This window comes from Cuculus canorus, chromosome 3 (genome assembly GCF_017976375.1).
Source record: "Cuculus canorus isolate bCucCan1 chromosome 3, bCucCan1.pri, whole genome shotgun sequence".
Lineage (NCBI taxonomy): Eukaryota > Metazoa > Chordata > Aves > Cuculiformes > Cuculidae > Cuculus > Cuculus canorus.
Window position 1 is genome coordinate 68,756,418 of NC_071403.1, and position 22,232 is coordinate 68,778,649.

The 22,232-nt window shown below is 42.9% G+C and overlaps 1 protein-coding gene across 1 annotated transcript in view; it reads right to left on the reverse strand.

The window, feature by feature from the left end:
* Nucleotides 1-2,435: 2,435 nt before the first annotated feature.
* Nucleotides 2,436-22,232, reverse strand: part of KIF13B (kinesin family member 13B) — a 142,918-nt gene continuing 123,121 nt past the window's right edge. The window contains exons 37-40 of the mRNA XM_054062336.1: nucleotides 21,909-22,042; nucleotides 11,180-11,302; nucleotides 8,683-9,706; nucleotides 2,436-5,189 (exon numbers count right to left, since the gene is read on the reverse strand). Coding sequence (XP_053918311.1) covers nucleotides 4,897-5,189; nucleotides 8,683-9,706; nucleotides 11,180-11,302; nucleotides 21,909-22,042 — 1,574 coding nt within the window. The 3' untranslated portion in view covers nucleotides 2,436-4,896. The remainder of the gene's footprint in view (nucleotides 5,190-8,682; nucleotides 9,707-11,179; nucleotides 11,303-21,908; nucleotides 22,043-22,232) is intronic.

The following is a 22,232-nucleotide window of genomic DNA, read 5'->3' on the forward strand; positions in this document are numbered from 1 at the left end:
GGGGAGCACTCAACCTTCTGGTGACAGGAAGGAGATTAACAAGGCGCAGACTTTCCATCTCTGGAGAAGATGTTTATTCAGGTACTGCAGGCTGCGTTGCGTGTATAATACAATATTACAGTAATTTAGTATTGTACAGAAATAATTAAAAACTTTACAGCTCATTACAAAGTATCTTTGGATTTCAGCTCATTTAAAGGACTCCGATCGAGACGTGACACCACAAAGAGCCGCTCTTTATCCACAGACCCACCCCACGTACAGAGAACAACCGAAGGGTGAGCTGGGAAGGGCTCTCCCAGGCACAGGGGCCATGGTGGGGAAACCAAAATGCTTCTCCACGGTGGTGGAAAAGCCAAACACATGTTGACTGCAGCGAGCAGGCATGGGACAAGTGGGGAGGAACGGCACTGAAGACAAGGGTGTCTGAAGCAATCGACACCCTGCCAGTTATTGCTAGGAACGTGGCTCCTCTATCAGCTTCTAAATCGGTTTGGAAGGAGAAAGCGAAGGGAGAGCAGCTGGGAAGGGAAATGTCTTTAACATCTTGGGTTTGAGAAGCCTCAAGCCACATTCCCGCTCTCTCCGCTGCAGCATTTGGATGCCAGAGCCAGGACACGGCTTGGCTGGGCTGTGCCAGGAGGCTCCACCGCCCCTTGAACGCAGCCTTGCCGGGGCTCACAGCAGACAGCGGCAGCCGAGCCCTTCTCGGGGTGGAAAATGGTGGTGGTGGGTTGGGAGGAGGGAGGAAAGCGCAGAAACCAAAGCCGAGATGGACAAAGGAGTTAGAGGAACAAGACACTTATTTGCGACCCCAGCTCTGTAGTGTCACCAGCCTGCACCTTCCCTTATCACAGTCTTCCTCTCCTAAAGGCTGGGCAGCCCCGAGGAAGGTAAAAAGCCCAGCCTCTCGCTGCATCAGCTGCCGACCCACGGATAAGGCACTGCGAAACCCAACTTCTTGTGCAAAGAATCAGCAGTACCAGTGTAAGGACAACACAAGCACCAACACAGAACAGACTCTTCAGCAGCTCCGTTCTCGTACAAGCAGGTCTGTACAACACCCGAGCTCATTTCGTACAGGTTTTCACAACAAGGGGGGGTTCCTGGTTCATAGGAGAGCAAAGAGGTGCTGAGCATCCTGCCTCGTGGCCCGCAGCATGAGTAGCGGGGAGCTTCCACCTCTATCACACACAAAACTCTTCTTAAGGACTGAGGCAGTATTAGAACACACACAACTCATGTCTATTAGTTTTTCTCAACTCAACTACATCATTAAGCAGGAAAGGGCCAAGGCCCTCAAACCAAAAAGGTATTATTTTTGAACACAGACACTGAAACACTGTGAGAGAGCTGAACTGAACACAGGAAAAAGGCTTGGCTTGTTTGAGAAAACCCCAAAAAGCCCTTCCAAAAAGCATCCTCTTGGATGACTCAAAGCAATAACAGTGCTTTTTAGAGCCCTGCACCAAGGAAGGGACCAGCCACGCTACAGACACAGGCTTGGACCGTTAACTTTTCCTACCCACTAACACAATTTTCCACAACCAGAATCTGAGACCCATCCACGGTTCAGGGACACAGAAAGCAAGCTCGCACCACCGAGCAGACACAGGAGATGAGACACTTGCTACAAATTACAGTTCCTGCATTAAATATTCCTTCTCCCTTGCATAAAGTGCATGAAAATCTTGGAAAATATGCATAGCTATTAGCACACCAGCCTCAGTTGCTGGGCAGTTCCAGCTGAGCACCTCCTCCTCTAGGCTGAGTGTAGAGTTTTTCTAACATTATCAATAATACATCTCTCTATATAACCTTCATTATGGTTTTTAACTGTTCTGGTTAGTTGGTTTAGCTGGTGCAAAGAAACAGATGGCTTTGAGTAGAGGGATGTGCACTCACCGTGCCAAAACCTTTAGAAGAAACCTCACATACCCAGGAAAGCGGGAGTGAGCAGGAGGGAGTCAGAGAAGTCCTTGAAGATCGTCCTCACAGCTGGATTTGATGCGTTTGCCTCTCTAGAGCTTGCACCACATTGGGGTGAGTCGGTCAAGGTGGCTTCATGTTTGGGGCAGGTGTCAGGGTGGGATTTGAGGAGTTTAGTTTGAAAAGTCAAATGAGACAGTAAATCCAATAGAGTTAAGAGTAAACTCCTCCCTCCTCCCAAGTCAACCAGGCGCTCCATTGACAAAAGCCCTCTTGTCATGCTATTCATCCACTGATGATTCAAAAGGTAACAGCCACATTTTAAGAGGTTTGCTTCCAGAACACGCTGTCCCAAAGGAGGCAGCGAGCGTGTTGAGTTCAACCTGGGCTTCACACCCCTCTGAATATGCACAGCACGGTTTTGTAACATGACTGAGGGTGGCTGGAAGAAGAAATCCACCCCATATCAGTCAGCTGCGGCCTCCAACCATGTGCTCCAGCTGTGCAAACACTGCAATAGGACCTTAGGTGGTCAGAGCCATAGTACAAACACGGGCAGAGGAATTTATAGTGGGTAGCATAAACAGTGAACTATTAATGCAGCTGCCTTCTGCTTGACCGTTTCACTCCTGCAACTTTGATACCTTTACAACAGCACTGGAGTCTTGAGAGAAAGCGGTGCAAGAAAAGAGGCTTCAAAAGGACTTGGACAGGTTCTTCCCTTCATATCTCCCCCAAAGGGGCCACCTAGCGAATGTCAAGGAATTTTAAAGATATCCCTAAACCCAATAAATTAAATGCTGAGACTAAAAACCAACTCTTGGTCAGGGGCTGTTTCACATTAACTAACTTTCTGCAGCACATCAGAACAAAGTGCAATTAGAAAAAATGGTGAAGATGCATTTTAGAAAACTTACAAGGCAGTTTAAGAGGCTTCAGATTAATTAGCAGGTGGCCTTTCATCAGCAAGACTTAACATACCCCAAAACATCATTTTGTTGCATGAGTTGTGTCTATAAGAACAGCTACAACGTTAAACCTCATGACTTAAGCATCTCAATGCTTTACTACTAGATCTCTCCCATCACCTTGGCTTGAGTAGACAGGAGCTTTCAGCAAGAAAAGGAGGAAAATCTGTACACTAAAAATATCTTTAAAAGCTGGTCTGTACATTTTATATTAAGATTTCTTTAGGAAAATTTAGGAAACACTAGCTACACAAAGCTGGAAGGATACAGAAATCCCTGGCAGCACTAGGCATCCTGCACTGTAACCCAGCCCACTTATTGCTGCTACAGATTAGTTTCTATTTTAATTTTATTCCTTCTGCATAAATGATATTAATTACAGTAAATCAGCATAATTATCTCCTTCGCTAAGCATGCCTCTCTCCTTTGATGACAATGTATCTTTCCCTTGGACCTCTGAACCAGATGGCTAAGGCACTTAGGTACCCACGGGCAGCACGGGCAGCGACTAGATACGTATTAAAGTTTAATCATGAATTTATCATCCTAAATATTCCCTATGTAGATAAAACGTCTACTGCTCAAGCTGTCCAATTCCCCCATGATGACTAAACAAGATATAAACAGCTCAGGACGTAAAAGTCTGTGGCATTCCTGGAATCATTAGAAAAAGAGTGCATGTCTGCAGATATGTACACATGTGAACAGACACACATGTACAGTAATGTATTAATTAATGCCACAGGCAGTTAAAAACTAGCAAGGGTGACCAAAAATAAAACCAGGTTTTATAAAAGCCAGCTCAAACCTCTCACTTTCAAGAGAGATTAATTTTGGGAACAGCTCTTCAGCTGTTCAACCGAGTTTGCTTCCACGTGCTGCTGGGCAGGTTTAGCTGATGACAGAGGCAACTCCTCTTTGGACTGATGCTCGGTACAGTGCTCGCAGAGCTCCTCTGCGCAACATCAGGCGGTGGATGATTGTAAAGCGCAAATATTTCTTATTTTAAAATAATAAATACAAATAAATAGACTGGATTAATCCCATCCCAAGGGCAGCAACCCTCTGCTTTGTGTAACTGGTAAAAAAGTGTCTCCAATACTTGAGGGAGGAACATTACAGCATGGAAGTGCTGGTATCTCTGCAAAAATCCTCTTGGCACAAAGGACAGAACCAACAAGAAGAAGGTCCTGCCGTGGTGGGGCAAGTGAGAGAGAGGATCCCGTCATGGTGAGAGCGCATGTTAAATAGAATACAGCAAATTTGCTCAGCTCTCCTCTTTCCTAAAAAGGAATCAAAAATATTAGAGAGCGGGTCATGGGCCCTTCTCCCATTGCCAACAAATCAGAAGATTGTGCCGATTACCACAGAAGAGAGGCCCAACAGGCCAGTCATTAAAACGGGCACTGGTCCCAGGTCACGTAAGCAAAGAGCTGTCACTTTTTAAATAACGGGGCTTTGGAGTTCTTTATATCCAAATTAAATTTTACGTTCACTTCCCTGCCCGTCTGGAATCATTTTAACCTTACCCTTTCGACACATATTATGCAATACGGACACAGCTCTTAGGAAATTAGAAAGGAACTGTTATTGTGGGGAGGTTTTTTTAGAATTGTCAGTCACACCGAGAGAAGCACCAGTGTGTGGGTAGAAATTTGTAGCTATTGGAAAGCCATGCCTTAATTTGAACAATTTACGCATCTCTTCTCTGAAAGGTGGAAGAGCACAGAGCTTACACCCACCCACCGCCAGGAGCCTTCACTGGCTGCCATCAGTCATACCCTGAAGCGTCACAATTTGTAACAGGAAACAAAGGATGTAGATCCAGCACCGTGACAAGGCAAAGAATTAACATGTCAATCACCCAAAGCAGAGAGAAAACCCTTCATTAGTGTTTGCCACAAACTAGAGTTCACATGGTTGGTTTGGCTTCCCGACGCTAGAAGCCCTGCTCCCCTGGCTGCGTTGCAAGGTGTTTGCTGCGGTGGGTCGGGCTGCCTCAGTTTGCCCAGGATTTCCTGTTCTCTGCATTTTTCTGGCTCTTCTCGGGTCGCAGCATGGATCCTCCTTCTGATTTTGCCAAGGCTGTGAGTGAAGCCAGGTTGGAGGCTGACCCGGAGAAGTTGCCACTCTTCCTGTTCTCAGCAGCGGCTCCTCCCTGCAACCTCAATCCACTGCTCCGCCGTCTCACTGATCCCATGGCCTTTTTAACTCTGCTTGGTTTCACAAGCAATCCGTAGCCTGGGTTGCATCGGAAATACTGCTTTCCACCAATCGAGCCATCGTTCTTACCTTTGACAACAAGAGAAAGAGAGATGATGGACAAAAAGGATTTTGTTCTGTGCATATGGAGTGCTATCAGGAGGACACTGGAAGAAGCAAGGAAAAATGCTGGGATGAAGACAACTGTTCCCTCTAAACAGACTGTGAAAGTAAACACACGGAAGGAAAGAGCACTGTAGGCACCAGAGGACAAAGCTGGTACAGGCACAAACAATTATCAATTGGAGATCGATACGCTTAGTGATATAAAGAGAGGTTTTCCAACTGAGTGATATAAAGAGAAATTTTCCAGCTGCTAGAGAAGTGGGAGTAGCCTTCCCACGAGAGTGAAGATTACAACCACCCCATCGGCTGGTTTTATTTCTGAACCTGATAAATTTGAGTGGAGGAAGCAGGTGCCTGCGACAGCAGAAGGCTGGGCTCTAGCTGCAGGCTTCTGCTCCAGCAGCACCATCGAATCATAGAATGCCTACGTTTGGAACGGACCTTTATAGGTCATCTACTGCAACCACCCTGCAGGAGCAGACAGGTCTTCAATCATATCAGCTTTCTCAGAGCCCCATCCAACATGACCTTGACTGTTTCCAGGGATGGGGACTCCACTACCTCTCTGGGCAAACTGGACCAGTGTCTCACCACACTCATTGTAAAAAAATTCCTGCCTTATATATAGTCTAAATCTCCCCACCCTTAGTTTAAATACATTACCCCCTGTCCTGTCACAACAGGCCTTGCCAAAAAGTCTGTCCTCATCTTTCCTGTAGGCCCCCTTTAAGTACTGGATCAGTACGTTTCAGTGCCCAACACCAGCAAGGCCACAGCATGGAGACAGTTACTCCGAATAGGACATTCCACCTTAGCCGTCACCCGGCTTGCTATTCAGGGGAATTCTTTAATTTCATCCAGTGTAAAATAATTAGTTCAGCATTAGCTGCATTCGCAAACTAACAGGAAGGAAAAAAAAGCGCCATTTAAAAGATCTTTTAGGTTTGAATTGATGAGAGCCTGATGTTGAGAAGAGCTACTGTTTCCGTGCCATGAAACCTTTACAGAACAGAAAGAATTATTTCTTTACACTGACGCTGTTGAGATCTGTTTTATAGAAGCATGAAGGTTGAGAAAGACCTCTAAGATCATCCAGTCCAGCCATCAGCCCAACACCACTGTGCCTATTAAACCAAGTCCTGAAGTGCCATGGCCACACATTTTTTGAACTCCTCCAGTGATGAGGACTCCATCACTGCCCTGGGCAGGAGTGGAGATTCTCCCCCTTCAGAGCACTTTAAAATGTGATGAACACTGTTCTGAGAATTGGGACAGAGACCACTCTCATCTGTAAAGGGAATGCCAAAAGATACAACAGCTCTTCAAATGACAACATCACCCCTTTTGTGTTAGGGGCATTTCCTTCTCTCTCCCACTGTTACAGCATTGGATCTGATACACTCTCATGTGGCCCAGGGCTTGGAATTCTGCCCTGTGACAAAGACAGATGTTTATGACCATACTTCCCAAGTGAGGCTACAGATTTGTAAGAAGCCACTTATAGTGTGGCAAATCAGGGACTTAATCCTTACAGAAGCAGAGGGAAAAAAAAGGTATCCAGTAACATCAGCAGCTGAGTCCCCAACAGACCAAAAATCTTGTAGCCATTTGACCCTGATGGATGGAAAAGCTGATGCTTACTGGGCACATGCAAACAGCTTAAGAGAACCAGCACTACGGAACAGAGTAGCCAGACACGAGAGAAGGTGACTTTTCAAAATTGAAATGAGTCTGTGAACTTATTTTTTAATTTTCTTTTAAAATAAGGCATGAATTCAGTACTGAGTACTACAGCTTTCAAAGCTATTAAAGCTACAGTTTGCTTTCCAGGATAGCAAACTCGAGGGTTTTCTGAAACCAGCTGAAAACACACTGTCTAGTTTAGCTTTTATGAGCACACCTTGCAGAAGGAAGATAGCTGCTCATTTAATTGGAGTTCTGGATCCTTGACACAGTATTTATCTTGGTGAAGAGCTCCAATCCCAGGGCAGCGTGCAGCAGAGATGAGCATGGGCAACTCCCTGGGACGTGCTGATTCACCAAACCGAGCCTGCACTGCAGACCAGAATGCTGCAGCTTGGTTAAAGGGATTTCACTAAGAAGCTTTACGTGCCCTTGGTAAACCAAAAACCCTCTTACTATCAAAGGCAGAAGTATTTACTGCTCTCCCTCTGAATTTTCCAATAGCATGCTCTGTCTTCCCCCAATCCTGCCTGCTCTTGGAGAGAATGAGTCCCATGAAAGTGGACAAGAACCTGCAGAGGAATGGAGTTGGGAAGCCTAGGGCTCCGGCAGAGAACACACACCAGATGTTGATTTTCTTTCTTGTGCTGAAGTCCTATTTTTCTGCATCATGCTACAATGGCACATATGAACAGAACAGAAACAGCATTTTGGTTTCCCAAAAGTATGTATTAGCCTAAATTCTGGGAAAGCTACAGATGTACAGGAAAGAGTCAGACAGGAATGAGAAAAATGAGAAGCTGAAAGAAACCTTCAATGATCTGTACATTCTGGTGGCCAATGTATGATTGTTTCCTACTGTTTTTCACGTATACAGGTATACACACATGCATAAATAGTCTTTTGCAATTTTACAGCTTAATTTAAAATAGCTTGTAAGAGAGTAGGTAACCCGTTTGGAGATTTGGTATAGGATCATAAAATGGTTTGAGGTGGAAGGAACCTTAAAACCCATCCAGTTCCAACCCCGTGCCATGGACAGGGACACCTTCCACTGGATCAAGTTGCTCAACAACCTCCAGGAATGGGTCATCCATGACCTCTCTGAGCAACCTGGGCCAGGGCCTCATCACCCTCACAGTAAAGAATTTCTTCCTAAGATCTCATCTCAGTCTCCCCTCTTTCAGCAGAAAACTCTTCCCCCTCATCCTATCCCTGCACTCCCTGATTAAGAGCCCCTCCCCAGCCTTCCTGGAGCCCCTGTCAGTCCTGGAAGGCTGCTCTAAGGTCTCCCTGGAGCCTTCTCTTCTCCAGGCTGAACAAGCTCAACACTCTTACTTAGCATGTTACTAATTAAGCATCTTACTTAGCCTAAATGTTCCTTGGCTCATTTGAATCCCACAACTCCTGTTGCACTCTGGACACACTTATCCTCAGAGCAGAAGTCCAGAAGAGAACTCCTTGGACACAAGGTGTATCTCCTGAAACTATATACTTACCAATCTGCCTTGTAAAGGCAATCCTGATTCCTGCCTCTGTTGTAAGAAGTCAGTGAAATAACTGAGAAGGGATCCAATTCAGAGGTCAGTGAGCCCAGGTCTACAAAGACAGACTAGCAAAACATTACAGCAGGGAAAGGTTTTTTGTATTCCCCTTCTCAAAATGCACCTGGTAAGAGCTAATGACTCCTCCCTCATCATAAAGCTGTGTTAAAGCAAACACTGCAAACTCTAACATGCTGTCTGCTTTACACCCGGTCTAGATCATATTTTACCTGAAGGTAAATCCAGTTCGACACCAACCCATGTTCCCTCTTGAAAGTCAGTGGGTCCGATATATCTAACAACGCCTGTCTTATTTGCGCCAACTGTGACATATTCTCCCTCTTTCAGCCACTCGGGTATTTCATTGGCATCTTCAGAGTCAGAAGTCACCTCCAGTTTTTCTTCTGCCATCTCTGACCCATTGTGGTTCAGTCCCCGGGTGGCAGACATGCCCTTTTCTCCTTCTGGCTGCTCTTCTGTGTTTAGTGAGCAGCTGGGATCTGCACCCAGCATACTTGTAAAAGACTTGAGTTCCGACGTCTTGACTTTCTGGATTTTGAAGGGGGAGGCTGCAGCACTGGGCTGGGACAATTGGTCAGGATGAACCTGTGGTTTGGGAAACACCAGTTCTGAACACCCAGAAGCCATTTCTTTTCTCCTAGCTTGTCCAGGTGACTCCATTGATTGTTTGGATAACAACTCCTTCTTCAGAGTGGAGGTAGAAAGAAAGGATTTTGCATCAATGGCTACAGAGGCATCATTTGCTTGCTCACTTTGAGTCACAGGAGATGTGCAAGATTTTGATTTCAGAGTATCATTTCCATTCACTTCAGTGTTGTCTCTAGGTCTTGCATGAGCACTTTGAAGACTGAAGGCAGACAGACTCTCTCTCTTAGTACCAAGGCAGCTTTCTGAAGAACCGTCTGAGTGTCCTGGCACGTCAGAAGAAGAGACCTGAGCCACAGCAGGAGCTGGGAAGTCACTCATTGCAGCCGTTTGACCTCCTGGTTGAGGCACAGCATCGTTGCCCGCTGCAAGAGCTTCAGAGAGGGTGGCTGTCGAGACACTGTGAGAAAAATACCCACTGGAGGCTTCGCTCAGAGGGCTTGGAGGTCCTTCTTGGGAGTCCTGTGCCTGAGTGTCTCCTGTGGGCTGCTGCAAAGGCACTTTGGGTGTCTTTTCTGGACTCTTGTCCTCCTCAGATGTCTGCACCGCAGTTTCAAAGGGCTGTTTCCCTACTTCCTCTTGGTTAATCTGAAACAGAAGAGGATAGAGACTGTGGAGCTCCATTATCTGAAATACCTGGGATAAAGGGATAGACGCAAGACCTCTGGGAAGTACTAAGGCCTTCAGCCTATCTAAATCCCTGTGTAGCTGCAATCTCCAAAAGATGCAAGTTGATCTGGAGTCAGCTTTGCAAACCTGGTAGGATTGTCAGCTCATTTCTTCCATTAATAAAAAAGTGTCAACTAAAAGAAATACGTTCCCCAATATTTACTGAAAAATTATTTATATTACAGGAATGGTCATTTGCTGTTTGAATAACAGGATTTATATGGAATGTGAAACAGCCATGATCTATAAGTCTCTCACAGTTATTTGGCTTAACTCTCAGGATTGATAAATCACACCTTTCCAACTAAACTGTCATTTATGTTCCTGTTTCCAAATGCCATTCCCACCTCAATGCCACCAGCATCACACACTTTCAGAGTATGAAATTAACTGCACCTCATGAGATTAACAGCCCATTTTAGTGATGTATTTCTTGGCTGTAAAGTTTACTAAATCTGATAGATCAATATCTTTGCCAGCACATGTACTCTAAAAGATTAGGATGTCTCTAAATCTCTTTGGGAGGGAGGGGGAGGTTGCTAATACGAAGGGGGGTGAAAAAAAGTGGTTGGAGGATGGCAGATTTGTACGTATCTTAACTCTCAGGTGTACATTTTTTACTGGTCAAAATTTGTGGTTTATCCCATCTAGTGGCCCAAATACAGGATTTTCACCTTATTCTGAAGTGCCTTTTCCACTGGAAACATAAGCAGCATTTCAAGAAAGAGGAATATGACTGAATCATAGGAACCTCAGAACCAAAGGGTAGCTTGCTATCGCTAAGTGAAATGTAATACGGAAAAGTTTTTTTGAAATATTCCTGCAGATTAAAGACATATTTTTAGTTTTCCTGTGCAGAGGACAGTGTCCACATGGACTCTGGAGCTTTGTTCTTCCTTTGGGTTTTCCCTTGTAAGCGTCCAGGTAACACACATTTTGCTAAGACAATAAAAGCCCGGTGGGAGAAAGCTTCTTTGCTATTCATAAGACTGAAGTTCTGCTGAACTCTGCGAGATCATAGGGTCTATTTTCTCTCCAGCTTAGCAAGAGCCTTTCTTTCACACCGATATCATGAATTGGCTTGAAATGTAAAACTGAGAATTAAACTCAGCACTCAATAACAGACACATTCCGCTTATAGAAAGCATCAGAGCCTAGCAATTTGCCTTTTAAAGCAGCAAACCAGCTAAACTTTAATTAGTTAACAGCTAATGCAAACAATATGATTAACCAGGCTTTCCAATATGAAAGTGTAACCAGCAATATAAGGGGAGGTTTTGCCAGGACCTAAGAAAACACAGCAGCACGCACTGTGTTTAATTGTCTCACAGTGAAGCAACAGTAGAAGTGCAAGAGGTTCTAAGTAGATAACCCAGCACTTGATTTTGCCACCTCTGGTTTCCAGGCATGCAAGTATGAAAATTGTATCATCACATCCTGGCATGTGCTTACCTGTTTTATCTTCACAGCGCTGGCATCAATACTGGCAGGCTGAACCATAATTCGTGGGACAGCCTGCAGGAATGAAAAAACACAGAGCATCAGCCACTTAAAGGATTAAATATTGTCAAAGTGGTCAACATTAAAACCAAGGTATCCCTGAATTTTAACACATAAGCAGATATAAATACATAGTCATAGCATACAAAGTTTGCTTCTGTGCAGTTTGTCAAAGACAGCCCAACAAGCAACCAGATGACAAAGAGATCTGCAGTGGTGCTGGTCTGGCTAGTGAAATGCTCAGCTTCAGTCCATCTTGAGAACCCCAGCTCCACCTCCAGTATCTTAATTCAGTTTAGATTTTGGCACTGTTCGCTTTAACTCAAAAAGACAGTCAGAAGAAAGATCTGTGCATCTTCTTTTCAAAGAGGGCATCACCACTGCCTGCTAGAGTGAAGACTATACATGCTGTTTGCTGATTGCAATATACTGGCCCTGTGCCAGTGGTTTGAACCACTTCTGTGTTCAAACAGTATCTTTTGTTTTATAGGATGGGGCTCAATATGAAGATACTGACAATAAATGTCTCTCATTTGCTCCTTATTCAAGTTTTTATGTTAAAGATTTGAAATAATCACACTTTAACAGTGAACTGTGTCACAATGATAAATCTTAGGCTAGACTTTTAACATGGGCTGCCATCACTGTTGACACAGGAGGGAAAGGGACAACCAGTTCAATGGAGAACCTTGGGAAAGGGAAGCATTAAGAAAAAGACAGAGGAGAAAAAGGCAGAAATGCCTCTCTTTAGCACTGTTGAATAAAGTGCTGCAAATGCAGGTTCATACTTTCAGAGAAAGAGCTCCTTAAGCACAACACATTATACGATTTGGGAGCAGTCTGCTTTTTTAGCTTTTTCTCCACAGGACTTAAGAACTCCTGTAGGAACATGCTAGCAGTGCTCATCTCTGAGACAGCTATTTCCAGAATTTGACAATCTGTTTAAAGAACTGAAGCTTTCCAGCTGAGGTGTAACGTACTCATCTCTTGCATCTCTTCTAAGTACAGTAAAGCAGGAATATGACTAATTCTGTCCCCAAAAGAAATAAACATGGGAGAGAAGATGGGAGAGATTGCCAGGAATTAAATAAAACATGGTTGTTCAAGGTGAAAAATAAAAAGAGAAAATACAGACAAAACCCCCAACAGGTTCACAGTGGATGCTTTCCTGTAGGTCCCTGTTAAGTACTGGAAGGCTATAAGGTCTCCTTGGAGCCTTCTCTTTTCCAGGCTGAACAAGCCCAACTATCTCAGCCTGTCTAGTTTGTTTTTTTAACAACCTTGCAAATTTTAGGTTTAATAGAGGCTTATCACAGTCTTAACAGGGGCAGAGTATTTGGCAGAACACACATGCTCCTGTTCAACCATCTTTGAACCATGGGTTGGTCCAGTCTGTCTTGGGAGTGAAAAGCCAAGCTATTTAGTATCATCTTTTAATGAAAAAAATATCTGTAGTCACAAGGCATTAGAGCTAATCCCTAGTCAGGCACTTATATATCACTGGAAACCTTTTGCAGAGGTGCAGCTGAACCTCAGTGAGAAGCCAAGACTCTTGAATTCAAATTATCCTAGTTAAATTTCTCCATGCTCCAGTGCTAAAAGCACTGCATTTTGGCAACTCAGAAAGGTTGCACAAAGGCAAAACACTGTCCTTGTTGCTGTCACACTGCTGTCTGTGATCTGACACAGTGGGGAAACAGCCTTTCTCAGCAGACCTTGTATCAAAGGCTAAAGGCAGCTCCAGGCTCTCATGCTGGCCCCGTAACACAACTCCTCTTTTTGCCCCATTTTTTCCCAGTATATGCGCTATGTCTGGGAAGAGCTCTGAGCTCTGGCATTGTTACGTAGAGACAAGCACTTGGAATTGTAATAAAAAAAAGTATTTGAAGATATTTTCCAGTTCCTTTGATTTCTTTTTCTCCCTTTAAAACAAATAAACAGAGGAAAATGTTGTTTTGTGCTGGTTTTTTTCTCTCTCAAAACCCTCTGTTCTTACAGCATGTAAATCCGTGAAATCTTTAAAATCCAGTTGATATCAAATAGCAAAAGAAATAAATCCGTTACACTTTAATCAGTCCTCATCAAGTTCTCCTCCTGAAAGGATGACGAATCCCAAAAGTACAACAACTTTGCCAAGCAATGTTTAGAAAAACATAGGAGAAAGAAGCAATTATGAGAAATGGCACTTGCCCAACTTTGGTGTCGACAAGAAACAGATGGGTAAAAACCCTCATCAGGGTAGCAAGGTTACTAAACCAAATCATTGTTATGAAATGCAGTCAAGTTACTTGGGGGGGGTACTGAAAACAATGTGTTTTCCTATCTGTGAAGACATTTACTGCATGAAAAATATTTCTGAATCGAGAGCCAAGTTCTGTCATTAAACATTTGTAGATAGCAACAGCATAAATAGACGATATATTTACCCAATGGCAAAACATGACCCTTTTGCAGAGATAATTTTTGGCACAATTTCTACAAGCAAGCTGACAAAATACAGAGTAAGAGAGAACATGAAAGCAATTTACTTTAAAGCATCTTTGAATCTTTGTAGAACAAAAATTGTCTTTTTTCTAAGAGCTGCTATTCTGCGCAGTGACTTTGTAAGGATTTCCAAGACTGTGTGTTTTCTGGCTAGATGAGAGGTCGGCTTGCACATACTTTGAGGTTACCAAAAGACATGTAGTTACTAGTGAACAATGTAATCTGGAGACCAACTTGGTATGTTGGTGAGCTTGAACAGGAAAAGCAAATGTCCAAAGAAGTGAAGGCTCCAGGGATACCTTCTAGCAGCCTTCCAGTACTGAAAGGTGCCTCCAGGAAAGCCGGGGAGGGGCTCTTTATCGGGGAGCGCAGGGACAGGATGAGGGGGAACAGTTTTAAGCTCCCAGTGGAAGGTGTGCCTGCCCACTGCAAGGTGGTTGGAACTGGATGGGCTTTGAGGTCCCTTCCAACCCAAATCATTCTAGGATTCTATGATCTCATCCACTTACAGAGGCACCAAAATGAATCCTAAATGAACTCTTCCACACCATCTATAACATGTATATAATGGTATCTTCTTCAATGAGCACAGAAAAACACATTTGGTATTTCTACAGCATTAACGTGCTTTAAAACGCCTTTGACAATGGTGACTGATGACTTCAATACAAAGCCTTTGGACATTGTGTCACTGGATGAAAATCCGTCAATGTTAACATCCAAAGCAGTAAGTTCAGCGCAGTCAAAAGAACTGACTGGGCGAGCATATAAAGGAATCATCCTCCAAGCTCCAGAAATGCTCTAACCAAGGTTAGAGCTGATGCAATCCCGAAAGGGCACTACCAGAAAAATTCCACCGCTCTTGACTATGATTTAGCATCCATAGATGGGAATGACAGTGTTCAAGGACCGCCACGGTGACAGTGTTATGTTCACATCACCATTTAAAAGCAGCTATTGGAAACTTCTGCAGCAGGGCGTTAACAGTTGCTTCATTAAATGTAGATTTAAATCAGTTTTGAGCACTCACAATAAAATACTTTTGCAAGACATACACAGCAGTGCAGTAACAATTCCAAATTCCCTCGTACACACCCAAAACAGTTGAATCCACTGTAAAAAGCCGTCCTTCCCCTCCCCCCAATATTCCTCTCTGCCTTCAATTTTAAAACCATTTGAAGGTCATTAGTCATTCAAATATAAAATCTCCTGTATTCCAAAAGGAGATGTGAATCCTGGTACAAGTTTGGTTGTTGGTTTTTGGTGTTTGTATGTTTTCTTCTGTTAAAGACATTGTGCATTTAAAAATGAACCCAAACAAAACCATCTCATCTTAAAAACATAGAATGGTTTTGGTTGGAAAACACCTTTAAGATCATCAAGTCCAACCATCAATCCAGCCCTGCTAAGTCTGCCACTAGACCATATCCCCAAGTACGACATCTACTCATCTTTTAAACAGCTCTAAGGATGGTGACTCAACTACCTCCCTGGGCAGCTTATTCCAATGCTTGACAACCCTTTCAGTAAAGAAATTCCTCCTAATATCCAACCTAAATCTCCCCGGTGCATCTTGAGGCCATTTCCCCTTGTTCTGTCACTGGCTACCAGGGATAAGAGACCAACCTCCACCCTACTACAACAATTTCACCTTATTCTACCTTCCACGCGTGGAACACTTCAGTCCGTAATAATACTGTTGAATTCCACATTTCTAATACACTTTATGCAAAAATTAACCATACTATTTTCTACCCTGTTAAATTACTTCATTCCTAGGTCTGGGCAGATTAAAAGGGTAATTTGTAACCATTTTCAAGTTAGTTCTTAAAGAAGTTTCAGCAGTTTGCTCTAAGAACTTTAAAAACCACTTTTCTGTACTCATTCTCATTAAAAACTATTTGTTTGAGGATGACAGCAAAAATTGAACTCAGAAAGAAATCAAAACACTAACAGCTCAGTCACAAGAGTGAGATACACATGAGCTCTGCCAGCCACAGAGGATCTGCGGAGCTGTGCCGATTATAGCATCCAAGTGACTCTTTACTTGAAGCTCTGAAAAAAAGCTTTTGAGATTTTAAAGAAGGTTCTCCAAGGCCACATTATTTACATTTGATTAAGGAATATCAATTCTCACAATTATACTATGTGCCACGCACATCCACAAAACTGTTATTTTTTAATGCACTGCCAGAAAAAGGCTTTTGTGTATTTAGATAGCTTTTCATTAACTGCATTTCATTATTTTTTAAGATTAATTACTACGTCAGCATCAGAAGGTGAGAACCAATTGAGAGCTGCCCTCTCCATGTCTCACATGTCTGTATTTCCATACCACAAAATAAAAATTAATTATATTAGCCCATGGAAGTTGAAAGAGTTTACTATTTTTAAGACAGCTGAGACTCAACATCTCTCATCTAAGCCATGTGAGCATCCAACACAGTTCTTGAGTATGAAGGTGACCAAATTCCACTTAGCAAATGCACATTGGTCAGTGCTTTTGCTACAGTGGTGTCAAAAACCAGAAACTGAAATTTAGTATGTACATTTTTAATGTTGGCACCCAATGATGCCCTAAAATGTAATTACACAGACAGGTCCTGGAGATCAGCGGCATCAGAATATAAAGAGCAGTAAGTCTGCTTGGTGCACACTATGAAAGCCTTGACATGTTAATGTTAATAAAAAAGACAAGCTTCAAGAGCATGTATGTAATACAATTAAGTATAGATAGATGAAACTCTGATTCTCCATCCACCTGCATATTTTGCACAAGTGTTTTGAACTTTTTCCCATCAGCAATAAGGGCTGGTGAGGCTTTAAATCTTGCACTCTGGTATTAAGCTTTGTAAAGAATAGACTAGGAAAATAAAAAGCAATTCCAGTAACCCAAAAAGGTTTAAATTGTTGGCTTTTTTTATTTACAGACTACTACCAATTTATTTAAAAGCATCAGATAAAGGAGAAAATAGGCATTTTCCAACTTAAAAGTATACAAACAGCTTCATCAGAAACCAATCTTTTAGGTACATAAACAGCTTCATCGGAAGCTGTTCTGCCAGTTACATAAAGAATCCTATTATACCAAATTAATTCAATCTAACTAATTAGAGAGCAGGAAGTTCTTTCAATTATTTTATGTGCTGTCTGAGAAACACACTTGAATACGAGAGCAGATTTCATTAATTGCGGTTCATTATTCTCCAGATTAGTTACTAAACTTGCATCAGAAGGTCAAAGACAGCAATTTTGCTAGCTGCCACCACCTTGACTGGAATGTTTCTGCGTTTTTAAAACTCAGGCAACCACACATGATACACAAAAACAGCACTGGGAAAGACCACTTTGCTAAGCAAAGATAACTTCTGTATGTGCATGCTTACTTTGAGGTTGGTGCAAGTCTAAATAATGACGTACGTTTGAAATCACAGAATCATAGAATCATTCAGGTTGGAAAAGTCCTCTAAGATCATCCGGTCCAACTGTCAGCCCAACACCACTGTACCTAATAAACCATGTCCCCAAGCGCCACGGCCACACGATTTTTGAACCACGGGGGACTCCGCCACTGCCCTGGGCAGCCTCTGCTAGGGCTTCACCACTCCTTCAGGAAAGAAATTGTTCCTAAAATCCAATCTAGACCTCCCCTGGTGCAATGCAAGGCCATTTCCTCTCTTCCTATCCCTTGATACTTAGAAAAGACCAGCACCCACCTCGCTACAACCTCCTTTTAGGTAGTAATAGAGACTACCTCATCCTTCTCTTTTCCAGGCTAAACAATCTCAGTTCCCTCAGCCACTCCTCATAACCCCTGTGCTCCAGACCGTTCCCCAGCCTTGTTGCACCCCTCCGGACATGCTCCAGCAACTCAGTATCTTTCTTGTACTGAGGGACCCAAAACTGAATGCAGTATACAAGGCGCAATAAAAAGCTGCTAAAGTAAAAAGAAAAAAGGTATTTTCAGAATGAGCAACCAGAACTGCATCGTCTGTTTACTCGCACAGAATCAGAGATTTGGTAATGCATCCACTTGGAGAGCTGCTTGGTCACAGTGAATTTCACTGCAGTTACAAACTAGGAAAAAGGTTAAGTACTTCTCCCTTGGAAATGATGCTCAAAAGCACTAAAATCAACTTAGCCATAAGATCCTGCTTACAAGGCACAACAAAACAAATCTGATGCTTTCTGCAGAGATGTACAGCCATCTAGCCCTGATAATTTAACCATAACATACTGGAGATTTAATAAAACAGCTCAGCCAGCCATCTAGCTCAAGGTAGTTCACCAGCATCTGTCCAGAACAGGTTTTAATGACATTAGACAATTAAGTGCCCTCAAATAACATAACAGACATGAACTGAGAAGGGAGCTTGACGAGAACTTTGGAAATTCACTGAAGTTGTTTGATGAACATGGGGACAGTAATAAACTGATTCACTTTCCTTTTTGGTATTTATGTTCAAAAACCTGCTATTACATATCTGCTTGTTTGCTTTTAGCCAGGAAAGAATGATTTAGGTCTTTCCATTTGCTTTGTAAAGCCCTCCTTTAGTAATTTCTATTCCTGAACCTAGCTCTCCCAATTTGTTGTTTACGATAACCAAAGTCCATCAATTCCTGGTTAGGGGTCAAATTCCTTTGCAATTACAGTTAAAACAGCCTTTTGGCTTCACCTCCCTCTCATGCTTTTTGTAGTTTACCACCTACTCTCACCTTGCACGTTCATTTATGTCCCCTGCCACTGTGTATGGAGATTTTTTTCTCCACAGAACTAAGATGCATTGTTCTGTATTTTCTGAGACTCAGAAATATCATTTTTGTGTCCTCTCCTCTGCGTAGGTTACTACAGTTACACAAGAATTACTAGTCTGCTGCCTTGCTCTGGCAGGTGTGCAATAAGGTGTTAAAGCTGATTGCCAAACAGTGACCCCCACAGCAACCCCATCATCCACCAAGTACGAGTATCATCCATAACCATCACCATTTAAATTCTTCTGGCCACTTTTGCATGATCAGACCATTAAAAAGAAACAGCACAAGAGATTACAAGACATAATATTTATGATCGTAAAGCCAGTCTTGCTACAAGAGCACCTATTTATTTTTTGTCCTGCCCAGAAGAAACTGTTGCTATCTCTGTAGCAGTTCCTTCCATTTTCGCTCTCTTCTATGCACTGTCACTGCTAGTGGAAGTGAAGAGACCATGTTTGCTTACTGACGGAGTTGCAAAGGTTATCCATAAACCCCTCACACCAGTGTGGTGTTTTTGTAAGACAACTGACTTGTTCTATTGCAAACCTAAAACTCACAAATAATTTTAATATTCCGTTTTATTATACAGAGTCAGTGGTCATGGAAAAACATAGGTTGCTCTGCAATGCAGCCAAGCACTGGGGCCTGCAGGAGAGCCAGGGAGGGGCTCTTTACCAGGGAGTGCAGGGATAGGATGAGGGGTAACAGTTTTCAGCTGAAAAGAGGAGAGGTTTAGATGAGATACTAGAAACAAACGTTTTCCCGTGAGGGTGCTGAGGCTCTGGCCCAGGCTGCCCAGAGAAATTGTAGCTGCCCCATCCCTGGAGGTGTTCAAGGCCAGGTTGGATGGGGTTATGAGCAACCTGATCCAGTGGGAGGTGTCCCTGCCCATGGCAGGGAGGTTGGAACTGGGTAATCTTTAAGATCCCTTCCAACCTAAACCATTCTGTGATTACAACATCCCACACTCCTGTTAATATATTAGCATTTTTTTAAAACAAAACAGAAATAGCATTCTCTCCTCTTAAAAACTGTCACGATCATGATCTGACTGTTTGAGTTTCCATAGTAATCCATAACATAAATTAAAATATCTTAAAATAGATGGCTTTGTAGTTTAAAAACTGACTTCAAGACAAATAATGCAAGACTGATCTTGAGCAGCAGGAAGGAGTGGGAACAGGTGGTTAGACTAGAGGCAGGAAATTGGGCCTCCCTGCTAATCTCAGCTCTCATCGATTCAGCAACAATTCAAGAAGGACTGAAAGGCTCTCACTGCAATTGTAAAGAGCACCTATTTGCATCTTCTGATACCTGAATACCTTTAAGAAAGCCACTGTCTTAATTTTAATTCTCTAAATTTCATGGATGAGTATGGTTATAATTTCAACACTAAGGGTGTTGTAAGCAAAAGGCAACATGAAAATGTAAAGCATTAAATTAGGTATGATTTGGGAGCAAAATCTGCTCCTTTTATTACTTTGACCACAATTTCGTTCTCTACAAATGGAAAATACTTTAAATCTGCCTTATTTCGATGTGTGCCAGGTTTGCCATAAGTTAATTTTACAAGTATTTAAGTGTTAGTGCACTATTGTTGATCTATTTATTTATTTACTATTTCACTGTACTTCTACAATGACAAAACAACTTCCTGTAATTTTTAGGCACTCTTGTGATGCCAAGTTTAGTTGTAGGAAACAATGGAACAGAATGTCTGGATCCAATCACAGAAACTGCTTCGAGGGTTTGTTTTGCTTTGTTTTGAGAAAGATATCACTTAAAACATTTATTTGCATGTGATGAGGTATAGAAAGGTGTAAGTTAACAGGTAATGTGCTTCCAGAACTCCAGATAAGAGAATGAGAAGTGAGCAGAGTTAGCTGGACGGTTAACAAAGCACGGACAGAATGGACTTCCACAAACTTTAGCAAGTGAGATGAGGCTCCAGATTTATCTTCACAGCTGTTTTTTAAATCTTCCAGACTTAAACTATACAGGATTAGTCCTTAATAAATAAACTACAGACTCACAAATGAAGGAGAACATATTATATATAGTGGGATTCTGTATTTCATCTCTTTTCTTTAATAGACAGCAGTGTATTCTAGTCTGCCTGACTATGCATTATGCACTGCTCAAAGCACAAAAGCAGGTGGAGTTCTGCAGTTTTGCAGCACAGCATCCAGAAAAAATCAAATGCTTCTCTGACATATGGAACAGATAAGAGAAAGATGAAAAGCAACTGTCCAAAGTACAGAGCAGAAGGTGGGCAAGTTCCTGCACCTGGGCTGGAGCAATTCACAGTTTCAGCACATGCTAGGGGACAACATGATTGAGAGCAGCTCTGAGGAGAAGGACTTGAGGATGCTGGCTAATGAGAAGATCGACATGAGCCAGCAAAGTGCTCTCACAGCCCAGAAAGTCCTGGGCTAAATCAAAGAAGCATGGCCAGCAGGGCAAGGGAGGAGATTCTCCCTCTCTGCTCCGCTCCTGTGAGATCCCACCTGGAGTCCTGTGTCCAGTTCTGGAATCCCCAACATAAGAAGGATGTGGAACTATTGCAACACGAAAATGATCAGAGGAATGGAGCACCTCTGCTATGAGGACAGGCTTGGAGAGTTGGGGTTGTTCAGCCTGAAAAAGAGAAGGCTCCAGGGAGACCTTACAGCAGCTCTCCAGTACCTGATGGGGTCCTATAAGAAAGCTGGGATGGGACTTTTTACAAGGGCCTGTAGTAATAGGATGAGGGGGAATGGCTTTAAATTGGAGATGATTTAGATTAGACATTAGGAAGAAATTCTTAATGATGAGGGTGGTGAGGCTCTGGAACAGGTTGCCAGGGAAGCTGTGGATGCTCCATCCCAGGAACTGTTCCAGGCCAGGTTGAACGGGGCTTTCAACAACCTGATCCAGTAGGAAGTGTCCCTGTCCATGGCAGGGGGTTGGAACTGGATGGGCTTTAAGTTCCCTTCCAACCCAAACCATTCTATGATTCTAGGACTCTATGAGCCGGGGTGAAGGGTGGGGGGAATGGTATATGAAATAACAAATTAAAAATAGAATCACATTTTCCACTTGGCAACAAACAAACAACACTAAGTGCACTTCATAAATTTTACTATTGTTGCTGCAAGTGGTATTACCATAAATCATGCTGGTAGCGTACTTGGCACTCGAAAAACACCAAGTGGGCTGAGTGTATCAATAAGTTTAAACAGCACCGCTATCTCTAGATAAAATGGAGGGGAAATGCATCACAAGGCTTTACTATGACTAAAAGCTTGGTTTGCTCTGTGACATCATCTAAAATAGCACTTTGCCAGCAAGTCCAACAGCACTCACCAATATTACTGCAAGCTTCTTTGATTTAATATTTTACCTGCTGTGCAAGAGGAGAGGCCTGCCGTCCTTTTTTGTCATCTCTAACAGGAAAGAGAGACTTCAGCAGCTTTGGCATCTGAGGCACAAAGGACTTAACAGGATTCAGGTAGGATGCAGCAAGACTACCAATACCTGTTGGAAAAATTAAAACATGAAAATAGTTATGCTTTGGAGGAAGGAAAAACCCCCAAACAAAACCAACCCCCCTAAATACCTAGGCAGCCATACAAAGCATCACTACTACATACCTCTGCACTCTCAGTTACGTATTAGGCACTTCAGCTGCAAAATATCCATCCAGTCTAAAACATTAGCAATGTTA